Source organism: Meleagris gallopavo, chromosome 3, assembly GCF_000146605.3.
Source record: "Meleagris gallopavo isolate NT-WF06-2002-E0010 breed Aviagen turkey brand Nicholas breeding stock chromosome 3, Turkey_5.1, whole genome shotgun sequence".
NCBI classification, from domain to species: domain Eukaryota; kingdom Metazoa; phylum Chordata; class Aves; order Galliformes; family Phasianidae; genus Meleagris; species Meleagris gallopavo.
In genome coordinates, this window is record NC_015013.2 from 92,972,627 (window position 1) to 92,983,481 (window position 10,855).

At 50.5% G+C, this 10,855-nt stretch overlaps 1 protein-coding gene across 1 annotated transcript; it reads left to right on the forward strand.

Annotated features, from left to right (window-relative positions):
* The first annotated feature begins 3,646 nt into the window (after positions 1-3,646).
* On the forward strand, positions 3,647-9,286 carry FAM83H (family with sequence similarity 83 member H). Its single transcript, XM_003214191.4, has 4 exons — positions 3,647-4,329; positions 5,248-5,412; positions 5,736-5,860; positions 6,424-9,286. Exons 1-4 carry the CDS (start codon positions 3,844-3,846, stop codon positions 9,086-9,088), a joined length of 3,441 nt encoding a protein of 1,146 aa, XP_003214239.2. The 5' UTR covers positions 3,647-3,843; the 3' UTR covers positions 9,089-9,286.
* The last annotated feature ends 1,569 nt before the right edge of the window (positions 9,287-10,855 follow it).

The window sequence follows — 10,855 nt, forward strand, 5'->3', positions numbered from 1 at the left end:
CGCCCGTCTCCCCTGCGCGGGCGTCCAGGCCGTGTCCAGCAGTGCTCATCGGCCTGAGCTGCTGTGAGGCGCGTGGCTCAGCGGTGAGGCTGACCTCGTTGTGGAAGTGCCAGCTCGCACACCCACAGTTTATGAGAGGCAGGATTGCTAACAGCAGCGGCTCGGGATGTGCGTGGGGATGAATCCGGCTGCTTTTTCACCCTACGCTTTAGTCATTAGTGGGAATTTAGTTTGGAAAAGACCTGTCTGAAACAACTTTATTCATTAATTAGTTCTTGACTCAGAGATAGTTGGCCTTTGTCAGCAATCGGGAACTGTAAATCCTGGTGAAGTATCAGTGCTGTGGGATGAGACTCAGAGGTTTAGGCAGATCCATTCGTCATTCCGGTACGGCCGGGTGCTGTGCTGAAGTGAAAACAGTTCTTCATCCTGGATGCAGCGACGCTGGAAGTGACAGAAGAGCCAAAATCAGACGAGAAGCGATGCCTCCCATCAGACTGATGGTCAGAGGCTGGAGATTGTTGTGGTCCTTTTCAATCCAGGCCATTCTGTGATTCCGTGGTACTAATTTGGTGTTTCCTCGCCGAGGCAAGCAGGGATGCATAGGGAAGAGTGGCAGTACTTCCCCAGGGATCTCTTGTGGTCCACAGCGAGACCTTTAACGGTCTTCAGAGGATTTTCTTTCCATCTGTGGAGATGCCCATTTGCTTTCTGAACGCTTGCAACGTATCAGTAGCTAAAGCATCCTCTGGGAAGGCATTCTGCGCAGCAGGAGCAGTCGAGGAAGCTTTCCTGATGCCCAGTCTGAAGCCACTGCCTGCTCGTTTCATTTGAAAGCCTTTCAGTTCTTGTATTGGAGGAGAAAACACCCTCTGTCCTGCTCATGTTGTGAAGACGTCTTCTGCAGGCTAAAGATTTGTACTTGGCATTCATGATAGCCTTTTCAGATGTGAGGACGAGACTTTCACACTTGCAACATGTCCAGGTTTTAAGTTCCCTCTAAACCCGTATTCTTTATTAAGGGAAGTTTCAGATTAGCTGGCATTTCTCCTTTTAATATCCATTTTGTGCCTTCTTGGTTTATGGCAGCACTGAAACATTAATTGATATAGTACAGAATTAAGGTACTCGATCACTTTATCAGCGTTTAATTCTCCTTGCCTTTTTCATTGCCAAGTCAGTACCGTGAGGTTCCTCTGTTTTCTCTGCCTTCTTTGTTTTCGCAGTTCCTGCTCAGCTCCCTGCCCCTAGCATTACCAGGCATTTCGCCTGCACGACTGTCCCCCTTTATGCTGGGTCTGAACATGCAGAACGGCGTGGGCTCCAGCACAGCCCCGGGACGCCTGTGAAGCCGTGGAGCTGCACGGGGCGCGGAGCCTGCGTGGCCTTCCAGCGGGACGGGGGGACTGAGGATTCTGTACCACTAAAGTGGGGGAGGTCGAAGAAGAGAGGAAAAATGAGGATGATGCTGTTTGCGATTTCATTGCTTTGGTGCTGTGGGCTGCTTCAGGCGGTCCGTGAATCCAGGAAGGGCCTTCAGTCCGAGAAAGCATTGAACCCCGAGAGCATTTCCTTAAAGGGGGGGTGGAGACCCTTCCAGCGTGGCTAAGAGCAGTGCAGAGGAGACTTGAGCACACCAAAAGGGAGGCATTCGGTGCTATTTAGTGCTCACCAATTTGCAGTACGGTCCTGAAGCCTTTTTCTTCCTCCCACAACCAGGCGATCATTTCTGTGTTGCATGCTATTGAGAAAGGAGCTCCTTCCGCCCTTTGTGCTCAGCATCCCTATGGAGGCAGCTTGACTCGAGCATCAGGGACGGCCGTGCTCTTCTTCTCTATCGACGAGGAAGGCTCTGCGGATGTCAGTGATGGAAGCATTGTAGTGCAGGGTAGGAAGCCAGAGAGCTTTGGAGCTCTCTTCAGATCAGTGAGATCCCATTCTGTGAGTTGCTTCTCTGCCACCATCAACTTTTCTTTCAAAATCTGCTGAAAATCAGGTTTGTCTCGAGTCTCAAGCAACAGCTTCCCTGCAGGCACCTCACTGTAAGGCCCCAAATTAATCAGCTCAGCTTTCCCAGCCTTAACTCCAGCAGGCTGAAGAAGAGTCGTGCCCCTTGTTTCTGTTTCTTCACGGCTCTCATGAGGACGCAGCGACACGGTGCCCTGAGACTTGCCTGCATTCCACTTATGGCCTTGCTTCTCTTCACACACTGAGCGACGTTAAAACACAGTTTCTAAGGATTCAGGGGGGGCATTTGTAGACCTGCGTGTGCGTTTGCTCAGCCTACTCTATTATGCACTGTAATTTTTTTATTATTATTATTTTGCATTTGGAAATGAGCTTCAGTGGCATTCTGATAATAACCAGCAGCACAGTTTTTTTCAGAGAAAGAAATAAGAAGATTAAAATAAAAGACAAATCTTAGCTTAGCTATGAGCAATCTCTGGCCCAGAGGCCCACGCATCGTTTTTGTTCATCACCGCGATGCCCTCATTGATCTGTTTCTGATTTTGCCCCCAAATATTGAACCGCATTAAATTCCTCCAGTGATTACCACCTTTGCCTGCTTAAAGGTGAGCATTAATTATGAACAAACTTTCTGGTAATCCCAGATATGGATACAGATTGGAAGAAGGACTCCTTGAGATAGTCCTGCTGAGAGGGACTGGGAGGTCCTGGCAGATGAAGAAGTGAGCCAGCGTTGTGTGCGTCTGGAAGGTCGATAATATCCCAGGCTGCATCAGAAGAAGAGCGGCCAGCAGAGCGAAGGGGGTGATGGTGCCTCTCCGCTCTGCCCTCCTGAGGCCCCGGATGGAGGATTGCATCCAGGTCTGCGATCCCCAAGGCAGGAAAGATAAGGAGGTTTTGGAGAGGGTCCAGAGGAGGGCCACGAAGGTGGTCAGAGGGCTGGAGCACCTCTACCGTGGAGACAGGCCAAAGGAAATGGGCTCGTACCTGGTGTAGGGAACCTGCGTTGGCAGGGGGTTGGACTGGATGATCTCTGGAGGTCCCTTGCAACCCCTGTGATTCTGTGATTCTGTGATTCTGTGATTCTGTGATTCTGTGATTCTGTGACTGTACAGCCTGGAGAAGAGAAGGCTGCGGGGTGACCTCACTGTGGCCTTTCAGTATGTAGAGGGAGATCATAAACAGGAGGAAAAACAGCTTTATACATGGGCAGATAGTGATAGGACAAGAGAGAATGGTTTTAAGCTGAAGGAGGGAAGATTTAGGGTGGGTGTTGGGGAAGTTTTTCACTGAGAAGGTGTTGAGGTGCTGGAACAGATTCCCCAGAGGCTGTGGATGCCCCATCCATCCCTGGAGGTGTTCAAGGCTGGGTTGAATGGGGTTGATGGGGTTGGATGGGGTTGGATGGGGTTGGATGGGGTTGATGGGGTTGGATTGGGTTGGCAGTGGTTGGATGGGGTTGATGGGGTTGATGGGGTTGGATGGGGTTGGATGTGGTTGGATGGGGTTGGATGGGGTTGGATGGAGTTGGATGGGGTTGATGGGGTTGGATGGGGTTGGATGGGGTTGATGGGGTTGGATGGAGTTGATGGAGTTGATGGGGTTGGATGGGGTTGGATGGGGTTGATGGGGTTGGATGGGGCCCTGGGCATCCTGTGCTACTATTTGGTCTGGTGGTTGGCAATCCTGCCTGTGGCAGCAGGGCTGGAACCTGATGATCCCTGAGCTCCCTTCCGACGCCAGCCATCCTATGGTTCTGCGGTTCCCCAACATTCTCTTCTCTTCTGATTTTGCCGTCGTGACCCCTCAGCTTTCACCATTTGTGAGGACGGATGTCACTGAAGCGGACCTGCTGCCGTGACTCTGGCCGTTCTCATGGTTGGCTCTTCTTTTCTTGCAGCTCTCCCTCCCCTCATGGCTCGCCGATCTCAAAGCTCCTCGCAGGGGGACAACCCGCTTGACCCTAACTACCTTCCCCCGCACTACAAGGAGTACTACCGCCTGGCTCTGGATATACTCACCGAAGAGGGCAAAGAGAGTTACGAACGCTTTCTGGCAGAGGAGGCAGCCCCTGATTTCCTTTGCAACTCAGAGGTGGATCACATCCTACAGAACCTGCAGAAACCCCAGTATGCCAATCAGGAAGGTAACACAGACACGGCAGGGGACAACGACGTGGACGGATCCTCCGGGACCTACTGGCCCATGAACTCAGACCTCGCCGTCCCGGAGCTCGACCTGGGCTGGCCCATGGTCTTTGGGTTCAGGGGAACAGAAGTAACAACCCTGGTGCAGCCGCCGCCCCCCGACAACCCCAGCATCAAGGAAGAGGCTCGCAGGATGATTCGAGCTGCTCAGCAGGTGAGACGTGAGGGAGTCCGAGAGCAGGGGGAGGCTGCGGGTGCGTGAGGGGACGCGTCGTGTCCTCTGCTGGGCTCCTTGGTGCCCAGAGTCAATTAGAGGAGGTTACTGAGGACACTTCCTCCAGTGTCTCCAGGAGTGGAGGCTGCTGTCTTTCCGGGCACCCTGTTGTTAATCTTTAGTCACCCTTACAGTAAGAGGTTTTTCTTCTGTCGAAGTGGAACGTCCTGCATTTCAGTGTGTGCCCATTGTGTCCTTTCAGTGCGTAACACTGAGATGAGTTTCGCTCCGTCTTCCTTATTCCTTCCCACCAGGTGTTGTTGTACGCTGGTAAGAGCTGGGAAGGACAGGGAAATCCTACAGAGCTTTGAACCGCGGGATCATTTCAGGTAGCCATGGAGAGAGATGAGGGGTTTCCCTTCGGATTAAGCAGCCCCAGATCCCCAGCTGACACTCACGTGCCTGGTTTTCTGGGGCTGCTGTCAAAGCTACAATTAAAAGCTACTTCAGAAGGGACTGGCGGCATCTAGAGGTGGCTCTGCAGTGGCTGACTCAACATTGGTCAGGAATGTATTTGAAAATGACAGATGTGCTGGAGGGAGTGAGGGGCGGTGCCAGGCAGGTCAGTGATACCTGCCAGCGCGGTTCTGTGACCAAAAAATGCCTGCTGTGAACACTGGATTAATGAGGAAGGGAATGATCAGCGGCAGTGAGGATTCTCGCTCACTTTGCAGCTCATGTACACAATGCAGACGTCAGACAGGAAATCTGTTTCCAGTTCTGGAGCCCACCGAATAGGAAGTTGAAATGGAGTCAGTTTAACAGGGCAGCTTTGGAATGCTGTGTGCTGGGCAGCACGAGCTGGGAGGCCACAGGCAGGCACAGGCCTCCGAAGACTTCCCTGTGTTCTTTTCCTAGGTGGTAGCCATAGTCATGGACATTTTCACTGACGTGGATCTGCTGTTTGAAGTGCTGGATACTGCTGCTCGCAGAGTCCCTGTGTACATCTTGCTCGATGAAATGAACTCTCAGCTTTTCCTTGATACAGCTGCTAAATGCAGAGTCAATCTGAACTACGTGGAGGTGAGCAAACCAAACACCAACCCGACCCGCGATTCCCATCCTCAGAGGGGTAAATCTGGGGCACATTGGGCTGTTCCTACGGTGAGAACCTGAGAAAGGGGAAACCGGGGCCAGAGAACAGAGGAATGCACACGCGAAGCCAGGAGACCTGGCACAGTATCGGCCTGGGGGCAAAGGCACGCTGATAAAAAGGATTGCTTATCCCCTGTGCATGCAGACAGAACAGCTAGTGCTGGAGTGGAAGAATGGTGGCAGGAGGGACGTTAAGAGAGTAAGGGGAAAAAAGAGAGGCAGGGGAAGTAACAGCCTTGTCTGCTTTGCAGTTCCTAAGGGTGAGAACAGTTTCTGGCCCAACCTACTACTGCCGCACGGGGATGTCTTTCAAAGGACACGTGAAAGAGAAGTTCCTCCTGGTGGACTGCATGGTGGTGCTGAGTGGCAACTACAGGTGAGAAGCCCAGTGATGCTAATGGCCCGATGTCACCCAGTAATAGACTTTGTTTGCTGGGTAATGCAGCTTCAGCTGCTCCAAGCGAGGAAGTGTTAAACCTAACTCAAAAAAAGGGTCACCAACTCTACCCAAACAACCCAGTCCAAACCAGAGCAGTTAAAAGAGACCCAGGAGAATGTGTTTATGTTTCAAGTGCAAGTTAGATGCATGGAATTACCCATTTCCCATGCTTTCTTTATTAATGACTATACTATGCTCATAGAATCATAGAATCCTAGAATCAGAATCCTAGAATGGCCTGGGCTGCAAAGGCCCACAGCGCTCATCAGTTCCAACCCCTGCTGTGTGCAGGTCGCCAACCAGCAGCCCAGGCTGCCCAGAGCCACATCCAGCCTGGCCTCGGCTGCCTGCAGGGATGGGATGAGCATCCACAGCCTCCTTGGGCAACCTGTGCCAGTGCTGAACATCAGGATGAATTTCTTCAGACAAGCAAATGGTGAAACATGGAGTAGTGCAGCGGAGTGATTTGGTGCTGACGCTATCTTTACTTCTCTTTGTAGTTTCATGTGGTCTTTTGAGAAGATTCACAGGAGCATTGCACACATCTTCCAGGGGGAGCTGGTGGCCAGCTTCGATGAAGAGTTCCGAATTTTGTTCGCGCAGTCAGAACCTCTCGTTCCTCCAGCCAACGTCTTGGCAAAGGCAGAGAACCCATTTGCCATGACTCCCTTTGGCAATAACATGCCATTCTTTCCTAAAAAAGCGCCCCTCATGTTCCAGAGGGACGACAACCTTTTTCCCTCCTTTATGGACCGAGTTGATCCAGACAGGTACTTCCTGTCCAACTTCCGGCGCGATGATTTGTTACGCCACACCGTGGAGGGGTCAGCCATGCGAATGTACAAGAAGGTAGAGATGGAGAATGCTCAGATGGACCCCGTCAGGGGTTTTCTCCGTTCCAAGCAGCTGGAGTTGGATGCTTTTAAGAGACACAGTTTTGCAGAAGGAACGTTTGAAAATTTTGCTTCTTCTAAGCAGTATGCCAGGCAGATGTTCGTGAACAATATGGACGAATTTAAAATCCAGTCTAGTCATTTTCAGAAGGATCAGTTCTACCAGTACCAGTTTGAACACCCCCACCTTTCTGGCAGACCCCAGGGATTCTTTGACAGAATACGAGGCGGTAGGCCCGGATTCAATGAACTGGAAGAGGGAGGACCCCTTCCCTACGGAGAGGGACCCAGATACCCCGAACTTGAATCCGGTTTCCCACAGGAGGGTTTCCCCTTAAGGCTGGATTATGTGCCTTCCAATTCTTCCAGGGAAGTGAGACATGGCTCTGATCAGCTGAACCCTGCAGGCAATGGCCCAATGGGAATGATGCTAAGACGGCAGAATATAGGACAGAAGTTTATTTGCCAGACTTCTCCTACGCAGAAGCAAAGCCTGGAACAGCGCCTGTTCCTGCAAGACAAAGATGAGGACCAAGATCAGGACAAGAACACTCAGGAAAATAGAACAGGTTTACGCAACTGGAGGATTTCTTCATACCTCAGTGCATACCAGTCAGAACCAGAAGAAGGTCTCCCAATGCCCATGGAATCGGAAGCGTACAACGATGTTCTTGGGGATCCCCTCGCAAAGCACCCCACGGACCTCATCCCAGCATTCAAATCCCCTGTGTCTTTTAATAGCAAGTCACTGGGGGTTGAAAATGCCAAAGAATTTGCAGATCCTGAGAGAGGAGGTGAAGAAACACCTATGATGAAACAAGACGCCTTTAGGTCCAGAATAAATCCCTTGATCCAGAGGAGCTCAAGACTCAGGTCCTCTCTGATTTTCAACGCTGCCAAGTTAGATCAGCCTAACACGACGATAGAGAAGGTTCAGATGATCCATAAGGAGCAGGTGTCCAATGAACTGACAAAAGACAATGAAACTATAAAGACAGCCACCTCGTCGAAAGTGGCAGAGCTCCTAGAGAAATACAAAGCTGTGGGCAAAGACGCCGAGCGAGCTGCAGTCACTCACACCAAAGCCGTGTCTAGCTTTCTCCAGGAGGAGTCGCAGAGCGCCGAGAAGAAGTGTACCAAATCCGTGCAGTATAAGATTCTGGAGAGTAGAGTACTGGAGTCCAAAGACCCCTGCAGCACCTACAAGATGCACGGAGAGACTGACAGAGCGTTTGGAATGGCTTCGTCAAGCCCCCAGCTCATCGATGCTCTGAGTAAAGACCCCTTAGCACACCTGGGCGCTAAAGTGGACAAATTATCGTCTCGGTTTTACCCTATAGAGAATAAACCCGCTCTGCCAGAAAAGGAGAGTCTTATATTTGTAGGAGATACTCAGAAATTGGCTCTTCCAGAAAAGAAGGAGAGAGTGACCTTCAAGGACGACGCTGAAAAATTGGTCAGTGCAGAACTGAAGAAGCCACAGGTGAGGACGGGCACCACGTCAGTCATCGAAAACCTGTCTAAGGGTCCAGGATCCGACAGCTCCCTCAATAAGTCCGAGGAAGAGTGTTCCAAACAGGAACAAAATACAATGGAATTTTTGAGAAAAGGATCCCTACGGTTGAAGCAGTTTCTGAACCCAAAAGGTGAAAAGAAACTGGAGGAGGAACCCAGTTCGGAGGTTGGCAAGTCTGACAAGCAGCCCGTGGCTCTCAAAAGATCTTCCATAGGCGACTGTCAGGAAATGGTGGTGGAGGAAGAAAAAAACCACAAGTTTGCGACGCCGCTTCCTCCCAAAAGCAGCCAACCGGCGCAGGGCAGATTTCCCTCATCCACAGCCAACATTCTCTACAGCAGCAATCTCCGTGATGACACCAAGGTGATCCTGGAACAAATCTCTGCTAACAGCCAGAAGAACAGAGCTGAACTGGCCAAGCAGCTGCCATCCACCAGCAATCCCGACCTTTCTAAGTCAACTCTGAGCCTGGAAAGGAAAGCCGAGAAGGAGAAAAGCTGCAACATCCACAGATCGGAGAGCTTTGGGAGCCAGAAACGAAATCTTCAGCGGCAGCCATCGGAGGACAGAGATACCCTGCTGAAAAAAATGGAGAACATGCGGAAGGAAAAGAGGGTGTACAGCAGGTTTGAGGTCTTCTGCAAAAAGGATGAGCATACGAGTCAGGGCGAGGAGGAGTACGACGCGGACGCCAAAGACAAGAAGATGGGGAAGTTCATGCCCAAAATCCTGGGGACCTTCAAGACCAAAAAATGACCGTGGGAGCGCTGTTTAATTCCGTATCGTCACTGACTGTCAAAGCCAATGAGGAAGACACGCTTTCATGATGGCTGTAAAGCTCTTTGAGGTTGGCAAGTGGGATGTGTTCAGCAGTACTCCTGTGGCACAGAGTGCCCCTAGTAACAGGAAACCTTATTACGGTATATTTAAAATAAAGTTATTAAATTGCCACGATGCTTAAAATAACGATGTCTCTTTATCTAACGGCCAGGGAGTCTTCCCAGTAGGTAGGAAAAATAATTCTGCTTTCAGTAAGGAGAGGAACAGCAAAAAAAGAAAAGAAACATCAATGCTTGAATTCAGTCAGTGTAAGCAAAGCACACACGTTGTCTCTCAGGTGCAGATTTCGGTACTTAATACCGAGCTGATTCGGGAGTTCCCCTTTTGAAGAATGACAGGGGAAAAATATACACGAGTAACTTTTGTTCCTTAGGTGTGGCTGTGGTCTGGTCTGCAGAAATGCCCACTTTTCCTATCCGCTGTTTTATCAGCCCGTTGGTTAAGTGTTATTATTGGTTTGTTTGCTTGTGTTTAATGGAAGTATTGCATTGGAGGCTGAGCTGAGAATAGCAGCTGGAAGGCCACGGAAGAGGAAAGGGACGATTAATTAATGAAGAAAGAGATGATTTCCGAATCATCATCACGCTTTTCAGCTGAGTCGTGAGTTTAAGCCATTATAGTTAAGTAGTGATTTGTGTAATCCTGACCCATTAGTGGAGAATTCCTGTGAAATTCCACAGAGTTCGTTAAAAGAAGGGGGGAGGGCCGTTAGCATCTTTGGTTCGAGGTCGGAAGTGCTTCGCTCACAGCTCACAGCTCACAGCTTCCTCGGCACCAAGCCTATTGAGCCCAGCCGGCCGTCAGCGGCGGCAGTTAAAGGCCAGCAGCTTCGTGCCGATGTGGTGGGGACAGAAGACGCGGAGGCCGAGACGCAGTCGGACGCGCAGCTCCAGTTTCCTTTTCCCTCAGCTTGGGCCGTTTCCACGCGGCATCTCCTCGGGCCGCCAAACGGGGCTCCGACTTCGCTTTCCTTTGTTTTTCCTGGCTAAGGAGATGGGAGAGGAGAACGATCACGCGTGGAAACAGGCTTCTGGATTTCTTGTTTCCATCTGAGCTGCAAGCTCAGCAAGCCTCCTGAGGCACGCGGCTGATGGATGGAGCTGCTTCGATCCGGAGGTAACTGTGAGGCTGCAGTGTTTCTCGTTGGGCACCGCCTCCCACGGCAGCGGGCTCCGCAGAGTTTGCACAGCTGTAATAAGGCTATTTTCTGCTTATTGCAAAACTTAGGAAATGAAGATATGAAAGAAAATTACCCAATCTCCATTTTACTATGGATGGCGGTAAAAAAAAACAAAACTCTAAGAATCAAGGGAGCTTATCACTTTAATATAAGAAACTCAACCTGGAAGTAGATTTGAGAGGAAAAGTAGGGAAGGACCAGTCAAAATTGGGAAAAAAAAAGGCTGAAGTAGCATTCTTCTTAATATTCCATGTTATACAAATGTATTCTATTTCAGAAACAAGCTGTAATCAGTCAGATAGGTGCAAATTGATGAATCAGTGCTGTACACACACGTTTCAGTACTGAATCAGATCCACTGGCTGAGAAGCCCCAAAACGAGCGCAGTGAAGAAGACACCGCCGTCAGACGGCACGGGTCGAGCTCAGCCACGCTCTGTATTTGATGTCCTGCTTATTTGCACGTGTGCACGTACGGTATGTGCGATACACACCGGCCCTGCT

Bases quoted from the DNA above. Each gene is read 5' to 3' on its own strand.
- FAM83H (XM_003214191.4), top strand. From the start codon at position 3,844: ATGGTTGGCTCTTCTTTTCTTGCAGCTCTCCCTCCCCTCATGGCTCGC. The intron at 4,330-5,247 runs GTGAGACGTGAG...TTCTTTTCCTAG, and splicing joins TGATTCGAGCTGCTCAGCAG to GTGGTAGCCATAGTCATGGA. The intron at 5,413-5,735 runs GTGAGCAAACCA...TCTGCTTTGCAG, and splicing joins TCAATCTGAACTACGTGGAG to TTCCTAAGGGTGAGAACAGT.